Source organism: Amphiura filiformis, chromosome 6 (assembly GCF_039555335.1).
Source record: "Amphiura filiformis chromosome 6, Afil_fr2py, whole genome shotgun sequence".
Classification (NCBI taxonomy): Eukaryota; Metazoa; Echinodermata; class Ophiuroidea; order Amphilepidida; family Amphiuridae; genus Amphiura; species Amphiura filiformis.
In genome coordinates, this window is record NC_092633.1 from 27,738,061 (window position 1) to 27,754,139 (window position 16,079).

Below are 16,079 nucleotides of genomic sequence, written 5' to 3' on the forward strand. Positions count from 1 at the left end.
TGATGTGATGATTAGAGCTACTATGGGTTTATTTCCTATGGTTTTATTGTCAATTATTTTAGTGATACTAGTATTATATCCAGACTTTTATTACAATATATCCCGGTACAAAATTCCAACGTAGTCGTATATGGGCCTACAAAAACATGTGAAAACACTCAATTTTTGAAGTTGTTTCTTTCTTATCTCTCTCCGGGGTTATTATAAACTGGTATGTTATCTGATGTCATTATTTATTTATTTATTTATTTATTTATTTATTTATTTATTTATTTATTTATTTATTTATTTATTTATTTATTTATTTATTTATTTATTTATTTATTTATTCCTATGTGTGAAGTCTTGTTTGTTTGTTTTTTGGCTAATGGGGGCTGATGTTCTGTTTGCGCATATCAAGTGAATATTATTATTATGATCATGGAATGTACTTCAATACATGTCACTATTATTGTGGTTTTATTGTTAATTATTTTACTACAGTGATATTAGCCGGGACTATAATTAGAATGGTTAAGAAGTCACAATGAAGAACTTTATTAGTTTCTTTGCTTATTTTTCTCTTTCTTGCTGTTACCCCTTATGTATTTAATGCATTATGTATTTATTATGTCATGTTTTATTATTATTATGTTTGTTTATATATTATTGCAATTTTATTTATTTCATTTAGTTAATTAGCAATTAATTATTTTTATTATTATTTACTTAGTTGTTTATCTGACATTTAGTATATTTCAACATTGCGTGAGGAATTATTTATGGTATATTGACGATAGGTTATAATAATAAATTATTATAAAAGGTAATAGCTTGAAATAGCTCTGCGTAGGAAAGGGATGGGATATCTTGGAAATATTTTGGTATTGTCAACTTGATAAGGTGATTAGCGCAATGTCACATTGTACAATAGAACAATAGCCGAATGGCTAGGATATTGAATTCTTTGGTATTAATCATTGACTAGGCCTAGTGTGCTATTATTTATCAATGGAATCTTTAAGTATAATCAGATTCTAATCATCGATACCAAGTTGAAAAGTTATAACAGTAAGAAGAATAGTTTGGATTTCAGATTATTTCCAGCTTCAGAGCACAATAAGCAAATTAATATTAATTAAAAAACTCACAAGCATGATAGCGCATGATAGGCATATCATAAAAAGTCAAAAACAGAGGGAAACAGGACAATAATTAATTTATATTTCTGAAATTTAGCCCTTGATATTTATGATTATAATAGTTGTAAATGTAGAAATCTACGTTTCAGATACATTGATTACAGTATGTATTTATTATTATGTTAAATTCCTTCTGTACTTAAAGTTATGTTAAAAATATTTAACTAATTTCTCCAAGACAAATGCGCACAGCGAAACAAACGCGAGCAGCAGCTTGGAGATATTATACTATTTTTGCTCCGGGACTTTTGGGGTACATTCGGCACCCACGTTTTGCACCGCGGGTATTTCAGTGCTGCCGAAAGCGCCGGGTGAGACAGGGGTTGAATCAACGGCACTGCAACCGAGTACGCTGACAGAACGGACCCGGACGTACGATCGATTGAGTCCCCGGGCCCCTCGGCTACATGTCTGCATAAACTGGTATGTTCTCATCACTATAGTCGCCTGGGGAATTACGAGTCTATTACGGGCCGTTTGCCCGTGTCTTGTGCCGTGTCTTTGTGCTTGCGACGTATCCAGATATGTTTGTTTAATTTAGGGCCTATTATTGCAATTTATTTATTTATTTCATTTATTTAATTAGCAATTAATTAATTTTTATTATTATTTACTTACTTGTTTATCTAACATTTGGTATATTTCAACATTGCGTGAGGAATAATATTGACGATAGGTTAAAATAATAAAATTATTATAAAAGATAATAGCTTGAAATAGCTCTGCGTAGGAAAGGGAAATATTTTGGTATTGTCAACTTGATAAGGTGATTAGCGCAATGTCACATTGTATAATACTAGGAACAATAGCCGAATGGTTAGGATATTGAATTCTTTGGTATTAATCATTAACTAGTGTGCTATTATTTATCAATGGAATCTATAAATATAATCAGATTCTAATCATCGATACCAAGTTGAAGAAAAGTTATAACAAGAATAGTTTGGATTTCAAATTATTTCCAGCTTCAGAGCACAATAAGCAAATTAATATTAATTTTAAAAACTCACAGACACGATAGCGCATGATAGGCATATCATAAAAAATGCAAAACAGGGAAACAGGGCAATAATTAATTTATATTTCTGAAATTTAGGCCTTGATATTTATGATTATAATAGTTGTAAATGTAGAAATCTACGTTTCAGTTACATTGATGTATGATGTATGTATTTATCATTATGTTAAATTCCTTCTGTACTTAATAAAGTTATGATAACATTAACTAATTTCTCCAAGCGCACAGCGAAACAAACGCGAGCAGCAGCTTGGAGATATTATACTATTTTTGCTCCGGGATTTTTGGGGTAGGCCTACATTCGGCACCCACGGCGGCACTGCGGGTATTTCAGTGCTGCCGAAAGCGCCGGGTGAGACAGGGGTTGAATCAACGGCACTGCAACCGAGCACGCAGAGGTGACAGAACGGACCCGGACGTAAGATCGATTGCTTGAGTCCCCGGACCCCTCGGCTGCGTGACTGCATAACCTGGTATGTTCTCATCACTATATAACCGCCTGGGGAATTACAAGTCTATTACGGGCCGTTTACCCGTGTCTTGTGCTTGCGACGTATCCGGACCATGTAGGGAAGACAGTTGAACTTGACATTTTGAACAGCTGCTTTCTGTTACTTTTTCTTGTATAATTTTAAATTTTCTTAAGTTTAATCAGCCTACTGAATTCTCTAATTGATTTAGCACGTTGCATTTTACTATGCCATATCATCTGCTTTGGATGAGTGTAAAAAGAAATAGACGACTTTCCTTCCCGGCTTTCCTACTCAAATCATTGTTATAAATATATATTTCATATCTGTTGTTCGAACTTGTCAACTGCTGTACAGGAATTAATTAACCACATTTTACACTAGCCATTCGATATAATCAGTTTTGGAAACAAACTCTTCAATATTATTATAGTTAGGCTATTCAAAATTCTTGTATTTCCATGATGAGAGTAATGAAAGGTGATTGAAAATGTCCCGTCACCCGCCCTTATCACTGGCCAAAACTTTTTATTATGTTCATGAAAATGTCAATAGATTATCATGGAAATTTAAAAAAAAATCATTATCAATCTGTTGCAAAATATCTGTAAAGGTGGTAAACATTAATTTGTATCCCTTGTCTGACATTGTTTAAATGACTTCGATGGGGACTTCATTTAGATAGAACCTCATTTTCCAACTCCCCAGGGGAATGGTTAAGTATTCAAATAGAAATAAAGGGAAGTGAGTCTTTTGGTTAAAAGGATGGTTCAACATCATCGGACGTATAACTATAAATGCCAACAACGTAGATAAACTTGATTGATAGTAAGTTTAATGATAGATATATCCTAATCCTATGGGATAAATCTTAAAAGGGTCAGGCTAAACAAGTGTACCCTATAATAGATCAGTAAAATTTGTGTAATAAACTGAAATAAATTTATAAAGAATCTGTCTTGTCATATCTATTTTTATAACAAAATGACCACTTCCTATAGGCATAACCTATAACTTCCAAATCTGGGTGTTTAATATACCTAGATTTGGAAGACATGTGTTTAGGCCCTACTTCAGTACTTTATTCATGTATGTCGTACACAGGTATCGACACTTAACTGATAATGAATTATTTCACCCATTTGCAAATTCAAATAAGTTGTTACAGGTATGCTTTGTCACATTCGTTCAAATGATATTTTTCAGAAGTTCCCCAATCAGGGATTTCCTTCTAGCAAAGGAGTACCAGCGGAGCACCTAACGCACTGTTGTGGATAATGCATGCAACACCATCGAATTCGTTCTTCTCTCTTTGGGTTCACGTGTTTATCCTGCAGGCATGATGTAGCCTATATCATATCTTTATTTCATTAAAAACTGAAAGTTTCAACATGTTTCAACATATGCAACCAAAAGACCTAAGTTTTAGATTCTGCACTCAAAAGAACTCATTTTTAGATTTTCCTCGAAACGGGTCCCATTTTTAAGCATCTGCCACTGAAAGACCAACTTTTTAGGATCTTAAAGGAACCGAATGTTTTAGCATCTGCCCACAAAAGGCCCCCATTTTGTTAACATTTTCCCCGAAAGAAGTGGCATAACCAGTGGGGGCTAAAATTCGGGAGTTTTTCAACTTTATACACTTTTTCAATCATTGGAAGTCTTTTTCAATCCGAAATTCAACTTTTTCAACTTTTGTGAAATTTTCAAATTTATCAAATATTAAAAGTAGGCCTTTTCAACTATTTTCAAATGTTGTATATCAAGTTTATAGGGCCGTCGCGCCGCAAAATGCTATTTCAGTAGATAGTGAAAAAAACAAACAAAACAAACACGAAATATCAAAATACTAAAAGTTTTTCCTAATAGGCCTTCATATGCATTCTGCCAAATGTGTGCATTAATTTTTAGTAGAACAGCGAAATAACATAAAACATCAACAATCCCCGTTCATATCTTAAACGTATTGAAGCGATGTCAAATAAAACACAAATCTCGTACTCCGTCCCCTCCCCCCCCCATGCCAACGCGCCATGGGTTACGTTGCCCACCAACGTGCCTGATGTTGAAGCGATAGAAATTAAGTCTTATACTCCGTTGCCCACCAACGTACCCCAGACTATGCATGCGTGCATGCATGGGTTCCATTGCCCACCAACGTGCATTATGTTAAACGTGTCAAAATTAACACAAGTGCAGTGCTCCGTTGCCCACCAACGTGCTGTTAAACGTGTTGAAGCCTGTGAAATTAACTCAAGTCCCCACATACTCCGTTGCCGGTTGCCCACCAAGGTACATATGTTAAACACATGCTTACCTATGTTAAACATGTGATGAGGCAAATTGAAATTAACACAAGTCTCATACATGATGACAATAAACACGTACATAATAGTAAATGTATTAATGAACTTCTGTATTTTATAGACCCGCGCGCATGCGTTGTAAATGTTATGCTCAATTTCAGAGCATAAATTATAATAAATAAATAAATAAATAAATAAATAAATAAATAAATAAATAAATAAATAAATAAATAAATAAATAAATAATATAAGCAAGTCAATATTAATAGCGAAGCTTAAATCAAACCCAATGGAAAATACTGGTACATTGCTAAAATATTATTTCTTGGTACTGAAATCATTTTATTTCATGTCAAAATTTTTATAGTCCTAAGACAATTTATCCATCCATTCCAATATAAAGAAGTTTTAATTAATTGCGTTTTAATAAATGCTCCGCATGGTGGTAAGAGCTGTATTTAATTCGTACACAAGAACAAGAACATTCACATAATTTCATGACTTTTCTGTAGAAATACGCGGTCTGATCATGATTCTGTATCTGAATTTTCTAGTGATATTTACTCTCCACGAAAACTACTAGTTTCCTTTTTATCTGACTCTTTATTAAATTATAGATTCCATTGATCATGTTCATTGATAACAAATACCTGACATTCATTGATTTTATATAATATTTATTTATTTATTTATTAGAACATACACTTTTGTAACAGTGGCACACGCCAATCCGGCGGTGCGTTCATAAACAAGATATTAAAGGAAACAAAGCAAATTACACAAATATTATACAAAGGTGACTTAAAAAAGCAAAACTTGTTGTACAGCAAAAGAAATACATATTGAATGACAAATGAATGAGGAAAACACACAACTACCTGAACCCAAGTTGACTTGAAGTGGGTTTACGGCAATAAAAATATTATATACAATATAGATTATATTAAACAAGCAACGCAGAATTTAGCACATACAATTATTAGTTGTCAGTAGTCTTCAATTCTGATCTTGCTTTCCACGCTCTCTTTGCGAAAGATTTACAGAATTTATCAAAAATTTCATATATATCATCAGCATTAGTTATATTACAGAAAGTGGTCGCTGTACTTCCAAGAGCAAGATTAAATTTTACATCTAATACCATTCTGCTATTGTAGGTAAGTGACAATGCGTTAATCACCTTATCAAGTGGTCAATACAAAAATATTGCCATACCGTATCTCTCTATGCAGAGTTCTTATGATCTTGATAATCATGTCTTGTTATATGGAATATTAATTCATATTACGATATTATTTCACACAAAACATTTAAATGTAGGCCTACTAATTATGTTAGCTACTCAACAAAGTAATAATGATAAATAACAACAACAACTTCGTGCATGCATTTATCACTTTTCATGAATGCACCAAGTGCACGGCGATTCTGGAGGTCGACTTGTCAGGGAGGTCGACTTGTCAGGGAGGTCGAGTTGTCCGTGGTCGAGTAGTCCGTGGTCGAGTAGTCCGGAGGTCGAGTCGTCCTGATACCGATGTGGATGTGTAAATTATGAACTTCGCATTTAGCTTGAGAAAAAATGTCACCGTGATATTCAATTTATTTAAACAACTATTTATTTCACAATATTTTTACTATTTTAAATTATATAAAACCATATATGTTATGTTATTTCACACTTATACAATTTATTATTATATTTTAGATGTAATTAGTTTGCTTTAAATATGAATGCATGAGTTAAAATAATTTAATGATTATTATTTTATTGAATAGGTTTCTAACATATGCAGACAACAAAATGGCAGCGCACTTGAAGAAAAGAGCTTACGAAGAGTACAGCCAAGTTGTTGAGGTAAATTAAAGCAGTTTTGCAGCCCTGCATACATTTTTAAGGCTCTCGTCTTATAACTTGGTACTTGGTACTTGGTACTTGGTAGTTCTTCCTCCTAAATACTCCAAAAAGAGTTTTAACTGGAGGTCGGAGAGAGTGGTCTAATTGATGTGAATTGCAGGGTCGGATTTGAGAGCTGTTTTGAAGGTCAATGGTGAAGGCTGTTCTACTGTGGTATGAAGGAGTCTGTTCCATTCCCTGGTGGTTCGGATGAAGAATGAGTTTGCATTTGCATCTGTGTTTGTGTGTTGCTGCTGGAATTGCTGTGAGTGTCCTCTTCTGGGTCTGGTTGTTTTGGGCTTGATGTGGTCGGAGTGCTTAATCTCCAGGTGGCCATTCAGGATCTTATAGAAGCAGGTAAGCCGATGGCACTTCCTTCTTTCCTGAAGCGAGGACCAATTCAATTCTTTCAGGATGGCAGTGATGCTGGTATCTTGCCCATAAGTGTTGGACACAAATCTTGCAGCCCTCTTCTGGACTCTTTCAATGGTGTCAATGTTCTTCTTGGTAAAGGGGTCCCAAGAAGCTGTGGCATAGTCTAAGTGGGGTCTAACGAAAGGTCAAGTACAATTTTTCCTTGACAGATGGAGCACAGTGATAAAAATTTCTTCTGATGAAGTTAAGCACCCTGGTTGCTTTTGATGTAGCATACTCTGTCTGTTTGTTCCAACGAAGATCACGTTGAAAGTGGACACCTAAATACTGGGTATTATTCGTCTCCTCTAGGTCGACTCCCATCATGGAGTAGTTGCAAGGTTCTGGATTCCTCTTATGGGTGATCCTCATGGTTTTACACTTTGATGGATTAAATCTCATGCCCCATGTTTGGGCCCATTCAACCATTTTGTCTAAATCTGCTTGTAGCTGGTGTTCATCTTCAGCTGACTTGATGTTGTTGTAAACCAGGCAATCATCAGCAAATAAGCGGGTGGTACTAGAGATGTTTTCATGGATGTCATTTATGAACATGAGGAAGAGATGAGGACCCAAAACTGTCCCCTGTGGAGCTCCACTGAGAACTGGTTTCCAGTCGGATGAGTTCCCATTCACCACTACACGCTGGAAACGTTTGGTTAAGAAGGAAGCAATCCACTCTTTGGTTTTATTTCTGATGCCATAATATCCTATCTTGAGAAGTAGCCGGTTATGTGGCATGACATCGAAAGCTTTTGAGAAGTCAAGCACTCCCAAGTCAGTAGTATGTTTACTGTCCAGATTCTGTAGCAAATCTTGTGAAGTGAGGATGAGTTGGGTTTCGCAGGATCTCGCTTTATTTAAAAGCATGTTGGTTGTCTGCGATGATGTTAAACTTGTTCAAGTGTCTCATCACCTGACTATCCACGATGTGCTCCAACAATTTGCAACATGTACTGGTCAAGGACACCGCCTGTAATTGGCAGGATCGGTGGTGGTACCTTTCTTGAAAATGGGGCTTATGTTTGCTCTCCTCCAGTCGAGTGGCAATGAACCAGAGTCCAAGGACTGTTGAAATATGAAAGTCAATATAGGCGCAAGTTCGTGAGCCGCCAGTTTCAAGGCCTGGTTCTGGATCTCATCTGGTCCAATTGCTTTGGAAACTTTGATGTCGTTAAGAAGTTTCTCGACTCCTTCAGTCTGGATTTTAATCTCAGGCATGTCTGGGTATGGACTATCAGGCAAAATGGGCATTGATTCCGGATCTGAGTCTTCTCTTGTAAAAACACTCTGGAACTGGTTAGCAAGAACCTGGGCTTTATCAGAGTCACTTGTAAACAGCTCGCCGTCAACCTTCAGTGGCTGCACACCAGTGTTATCTTGGCGCCTGGATCTGATGTAACGCCAAAATATTTTGGGGTCTTCTGACTCAGCTACTGTCTGCACATGTTCTCTGTGTGCCTTCCGAGAGCTCGGTCCACTTGCTTGCGGATACTGCAGAACTTATCCCAATCAGATGTTAAACCACTCTTCTTTGCTCTCACGTAAGCTTTTTCCTTCTTGCTGCAGAGGCGCTTCATCTTGGAGTTAAACCACGGTGCCGGGCGGTCTACCTTTAACACGCTTATGTGGAACTAGTTCAACCACGAAAGCGAGTTCAGAGAATCTTTAAACCAGGTCCAATTTCCCTCACGGTACTTGTCTCCGCAGACGAGCAAAGAATTCTTCGCTCAAAATAGACGATCTTGCTTTGAACTCACTCTCGTCGACCTTACGCCACAGAGGGATGTTTCTGGGGAGTTTAACTTGAAGCTTGGCTTTGGTGGAAATGGTGCTCTGGATGATGCAATGATCACTTATGCCTGCATGTGGCCTCACATTTTGCATCAGAGAAGGATGAGTGGTGAGCAATAAATCAAGTGTGTTCTCAGTCCCATTCACATCTTTCCTGGTAGGAAAATTCACTTTCTGTGACAGGAAATTATCATTAATAATTTGGATCAATGAAGTTTGGAGTTCACCTCTGGGTATCACTTCCTCTTCACATGACCAATCAAGATTTGGGACATTGAAGTCCCCTCCTAGGATGATGTACGCAGAGAACCAGCACTGCTGTTTATTTTAGCAAGGCTATCACCAAGACTTAACAGAGGGTCCAACCCTGCATCTGGGGTCTGTAGAATCCTCCAATCAGGACGTTTTGGCCAGGTAGAGAAGCCTGACACCACAACAGTTCTGTGTCGTCATCAGTATCAAGATCGGTACTCTCAAAACAGGGTATGTCTTTGTTTACTGCAACAAATCGCCACCACCGTATGTAATTCCTGTCTTTACGGAAAACTTGCATATGATCTGGAAAAACTTGCGGAATTGATATTATCATCCAGCCAGGATTCTGTACCAAAAATGATATCAGGATTCTCAAGTTCAATGAATGATTCAAGGACGGCCGATTTCCTTTAATGCTGCGACAGTTGACAACGGCAATGCTGATGTTATGTCCATTGCTACTGGGTTTACTTTTAACATTGGCAGAGTTTTGTCTGACATTGGCAGAGTTTTGTCTAACATTGGCAGAGTTTTGTCTAACATTGGCAGAGTTTTGTCTAACATTGGCAGAGTTTTGTCTAACATTGGCAGAGTTTTGTCTAAGGTTGGCAGAATTTTGTCTAATATTGGCAGAGAATTGTCTATCGTTGGCAGAGTTGTGTCTAAAATCAGTAGAATTTTGACTATTGGCAGGGTTTTGTTGAATATTGGCAAACTTGTGATGACCGTTCCTGGCGGCGATTGTCCAACCATTCTCTTGTTTCTTCAGAAACAACGGGTCAACCCTTTGTGATTTCCAACCATCGCCATCACGGGTTAACTTGGTGGGGGGGACTTTTTTGACACCCCTGGGACTGGATGCACTGAGTGGATACGATGGAACACTAACTTCAAGTTCAATGTCAGAGTCATCCAGGGATGATAAACACTCAAAAGGGTTACTGAGGTTGGAGTTCAAATCACTATCCTCGAAAAAGGAGCTTGCAAAATTAACAATGTCGCATGTTGGACACAACCAAATTGCATCAGGATGGTCATTATGGTACCGGATGGAATTATTCAAGCGTTAGAGCAATTGAAGTGAAACCATGTCTCACAAGTAGAACACTGAATAGAGTCTTTAGCAGCCGAGTAACCACACATACCGCAGGGGCCACTTGGGTTTCCTTCCACGCCTTGATCTACGAGTGGTCTGGGACTGGCTCTGATTACACACGCCATTAATGCCAATGTTATTGGTATTGATATGATTTTCATTGTCAAAACTAGCCACTGGGGGGCCAGGGTTTAAATTAATATCTCCAGCGAGCAAATTAACAAGGAGGAAGAGGGCAATCTTCCCCTGGGGTAGCCAAGAAAGGGCGTGGCGCTCATAACAATACCCTTCCCAAGATACGGGTTAGCACTGCATGAATGTGAAACTATGTAAGCCTCGTGAAATTGCACGGATAGTCTATAAAGTTCAGCGCACATCAATGTCAACAGGATTGAAAGTTGAGTCAAAAAGGAATGATCCTACCGTTTATCTTCCGTGTAGTCCTGAGTGTCTCACAGTAAGGTACAATGCCATACAAACCAAAGAGTATGATCCCAAGAATCTCCCACGGCGATCCAATGCGAATAAAAACATGGTGGAACCGGTCAGTTAAAATTGAAGCAGTAGGCTCCGTCATGATTAAAAATTGCAGACACTGATGAGGTGAAGTTGAATCCAGGTTAAAAATGTTCAGAAACGTCTAAAAGTCCACAGTAAAATAACACATCAAAATTGGTTAAAAATTGGGTGGATGAGTTGTAGAAAGTAAATCTGCAAGCGATGATGGAACTCAAGTAAAACAACTCGGTGACGCAGCAGTAATTGCACAACAATGGTATCCACGTATCCAATATCAAAACATCCAATGGCGGGAAAAATTAAAGTCTTTAAAATACAGCTCCAGTGGTCCAAAAATTCTCCAAAAGTCGTCAAAACGGTGTCGAATAAATAGCGGAGAGGGTAATAAGGGCAAAAATTTGGAATAAATCGAAAAAGTGGAGAATAAATTAGAAAAATTTGGTGTAAAAACGGGAGCTCCGAAAAGTGCGACCACTCTCTCTGACGTCGTCTCTCTCGTCTCTCTCATCTGTTGTTCAAAACATAACTGTTGTTCAAAACATTGTGTCAGTGTTCTTTTGGAAGAAAATAGGAAAAGCTAAACTCTTGTTTGTTGAAAGTTTGATAAGCTTACAAATTCATGTCAATTTATCACATTCACAAATTATGTAATTTGTAATCTCTTGTCAATCAATGTAATGATGTCATACAAAAAATATAGAGCTATGCAGAGCTATATATATATACATAATTACATTACATTACAATAGGTTCCAATTCTAGACTAGTCTATATGATATGGAGAAATTAACTTTGCAATCCTAAATAAAAAATTATGAAAAACACAGATTGTGTTGCAGATCAATCAGACATAGACCTTAAAGGAGTATTTTGTGATCCTAGCATCCTCTTTTTATGACATTTTTCAGTACATATCCACGAAAAAAGCATATTCCCAAAATTTCAGTTGATTCTGATATTGCGTTTGCGAGTTATGCATGATTATGTGTATTACACTGCTCCATATAGACAATACGTTGTAATTTCGTTCTGGTGCACCAGAACAAAATTCAAATTTCACGATATCTTTGCTAAACGAATTAATCTGCAAGAAATATTTTGTACATAAACATTATGTAGCCAGAGGTTTCCAGTGATATAAAAATCTCAACTTTTTTTTGAGAAAAGTGGGGGATGAGGCTGTGGATCACGAAGTGCCCCTTTAAGGTACATATTTCAAGGAGCATAACAAACACCAAATTGGTGTCGTTATGACCTTTGACATGCATGCATTCTTTTGTCGAGAGTGACATGGTCTTTCAATTCGTGTCGAGTGTCCTTGGCAGACTTGACTCAGTGCCGTACTATTACGCCGACTTTCGTATTCGGCGAGGAGGACGATTTCGACCTCCTGGTTTGTTTACAAACAGAGAGGTAGACAACAAACCGTTCCGCTTGTCCAAACACTCAAGTATCAGAAGGATGGTACACAATAGCGTGATTCACGTAACCTGAATAGGGATTAAAAAGCTGTCACATAGAACCATGTGCTTCTATTGTCCAATTTGCCATCAAGATTTCATATGGAAACAGTTCAGACCCAGTACACGATCATGTCAGAAATTAATATTTTGTTCTGGGTCTGATTATTCGGACTAGACTTGACTATGCTTCAGTGGTCATGAAAGGATTCAATAGATAACCTCTGCCCCAATAATCCCAAGCTATTGTCTGGAACTGCACCTCGAAAGATGTAGTCGAAGAACTCAGTCCTCAAATGATAGTCATATAATGACCAAAAGATAAATGACTGACTATCATTGAGGACTGAGTTCCGCAGTCTACAGATCAATATGGATTCTTTGATTTTAGTGAAACCTTCAGCTTTTTGGAAATGGAGTACCTGAAAATGGTTATTTTGGGAAAATGTTAAAATTTGCTGTCAGACCTTAGAAAGTAACTGAGCGATTATACCCTATTATAAGCAAATTTCAGCATTTTTAGGTTTAGGTTTAGGTTTAGGTTTTATTAAACAGATGCATCGCAGCCAAAGGCTGAATTGAGTACCGTTTTACAAAAACACAATATAAATATAAATATACATAAATACAAGATTATACAAAAACAGACCAATTAGATGAGACATATCAAAATGTGAGCAATCAAAAAAACAACAACAACTTTGGATGGAGTCTGAGGAGAATGAAGAGGATGGAAGCCAGAGGCTAGACAACCTACTTATTGAGAAGATGGATATAGTAGGGTACCGGGCTGTTGGCGAATCTTTCAGTGCGCATTGTCAGCCTGGAAAACTCATCATCATTCCTGAGACTCCTACCATGGACCTCCTTCCTTCTCTGAGGAGAAGCCCGCTAGTGCGTTCACATGATGGAAGCGACTGAGCAAAAGTAAGGCAGTGACTTTCCCTCCTAGTGGAAAGGGGGTCCAAGTTGCAAGTACTGAGAGCATGTTTGTAAGAAATGAACTTGTTATAACCTAATATAATCTTACAGGCCCTCTTTTGGATACGTTCAATCATCAAGGCTTGTTTGGCAGTAAGAGAAGAATGCCAGATCACATCGGCATATTCCAGGAGAGGGCGAACATAAAAAGAATAAATGGTGATCAATTCAGTGGTGTTGAAACCAAAACGTTTTAACTTACTAAGAATAAACAATCTTTTGTTGGCATTTTGGCATATATGATTAACTTGAGTATCCCATTTGAGATCTGCCTGGATGTAAATACCAAGAACTTTGGCATGATGAACATACTTCAGAGAAGCGTTACCAATTTTAAGGCCAGTGAGTGGAGGTGGATTTCTCATGTAACAGATGTAAATAGCTTGGCATTTAATTTAAGTTGATTTCTCAAGGACCAATCCAGGAACTCATCAAGATCAGCCTGAAGACTGCTGCCCTCATTACAGTTGCGGTTCTCCGCAAAGGTAAGATCATCAACATATTTCCAGTAATGAGAGCAGCAGCCCTGAGCCGCATCATTGATGACCGCCTGGAAGGTGATAGGACCAATTTTGGTGCCCTGAGGAACACCTGCAACCTGCATGCAACTGAGCATAATCGGACAATGTTTTATTATATCTTACACATTGACGACGGTCACTGAGAAAATTGATGACTCAAGGCACTATGGCCCCCCTGACACCCAAGGCCAATAACTTGTCAATCGCAATATTATGATTAACAAGGTCAAAGGCCTTGGAGAAGTCAGTAAGGACCACAGTGCCTATATTTTGAGGTGAATCAGAACCAAAGAACATTGTATGAATAAGATTAATCAGATAATGAGATGTAGAAATGCCACTGATGTTACCAAACTGGTTTATGTCAATATTGTCAGCAATATCCTCAAGAATCCATTTTGAGATGAAACCCTCAGCAATTTTAGCAAATATATCAGTTAATGATATGGGTCTAAGTTTGTCAATATAAGGGGATATTGTTTTGGAACCGGGATAACAATTGCAGACCTCCACTGATGGGGGACAATGCCTTCAGCAAAAGAGGAGTTAAGTATTTCAGTCATGGGACCGCTCAACTCATACGCAAACTCCCTTATGATCTTGGGTGGGATGCGGTCAGGGCCACAAGATTTGGACGCCTTAACTTTCTGCAACTCATGATAGACCTCCCAGGGATTCAGGATGGGCACGCAGTCTTTAACAGGGAGGAAAGTGGGGAGAGCAGATGTGTCAAGCGGCTGAACATGACTAGAAACACCAACAAATTTTGTGTTGATTGCATTGGCCATGGCCTTGTGATCACTCTCATCAATGTCTTTTATATGCATATTGAGTTCACTATTGTTTTTATTAAGCATAACCTTAAGCGATTGATACCATTTACGAGGGTCCTCAGTCTGAAGTTTACGGACCTTATCAGCATAGTATGACACCTTGGCCTTGTCAATTGCTCTAATAACCTGATTCCTCAGCTTGGGCCACTGAGTTGACTTAGCCGCAAAAGCAATTTGACGCTTTCTTATAAGAGATTTAATTCTTGGGGTGATCCAAGGCTTGTCATTTTGATGTATTCTGACAGTTTTGTTGGGAAAATACAAATTAATACCTTCACAAAGAACTAAATACATGGCATCAGTCTTATTTTGAGTACCAGAGCAACCATAGACCTCACTCCAAGTTTGATCTTGGATCCACCTCCCAAATGCTCTAACCTTATCATCAGGGAAAGGGCGAGTAATTCTCGTTTTTATGATGTTATCAGAGAGCTTGGATTTGGGTTTCCAAAGAACAGGCATGATCGCTTTTGCCAATGTTGGAGTAAGCAGAGGGAGCCTGATAGTGAAGCTGGATGTTGGTTATGAGGAGGTCTAAGGTTGCACGGCCTCTTGTAGGAAAAGTAATAAGTTGTTCGAGGTGATTACCAAGAGTAATGGGTGTTATGTCCATACGATTAAAGTCGCCAGTTATACAAAAACCAAGTTCAGGGTAACGAGAGCGCAGATGGTCAATGTTGTCAGTTACATGCTGAGCTAAAAGTGGTTGTAAGGGCGAATCCGTTACGATGTAAATAACACAGAATACAATCGCAGATACACCTCTCGGTAGACGATGTGGTCTCACCTGCACCCAAACGCATTCTAATTCATCAGGAACAGTGATGTCAAGTTCTTTGGCAGGGCAACTGTTTGTTACATAAATCGCGACTCCACCTCCTCGTCTATCACCCCTGGACTTAGAAAACATTGTAAAATCGCTGATGTTAGTTTTGCAGGAAGGCATGTCTGGTTTGAACCAGGACTCTGGAATAACACAGATGTCAATCTTTTCTTGTCTTAAAATGACTTCAAGTTCATCCATTTTATTATTAACAGACTGAGCGTTAGTCATGAAGACAGCAGGAAGATTTGTGAGTCGGTTAGAGTTGACATTGCCATTACTCACATTATTACAGTTATTGCTACCATTAACTTGGCGTTTACCACCGACACTACCTCTGCGAGTTCTTTTCTTAGCAGATATTTCGAGGGCGATAAGTCTATGCCATACCTGGGGGCAGACCGTGTAGTGATCGTGGTTAAGATCAAGCAGTTGGTTACGATCGTATCTTAGACCAGAGTCAACAAGAGGGATTTGTTTACCATGTTGAAATTCATGATTATGTTCATCAATG

The 16,079-nt window shown here is 38.0% G+C and overlaps 1 protein-coding gene across 1 annotated transcript in view; it reads left to right on the forward strand.

The window, feature by feature from the left end:
- The first annotated feature begins 6,755 nt into the window (after positions 1-6,755).
- The window catches only part of LOC140155210 (integrator complex subunit 4-like), a 38,140-nt gene continuing 28,816 nt past the window's right edge, over positions 6,756-16,079 (forward strand). The window contains exon 1 of the mRNA XM_072177955.1: positions 6,756-6,830. Within this exon, the coding sequence (XP_072034056.1) occupies positions 6,777-6,830 (54 nt within the window). The 5' untranslated portion in view covers positions 6,756-6,776. The remainder of the gene's footprint in view (positions 6,831-16,079) is intronic.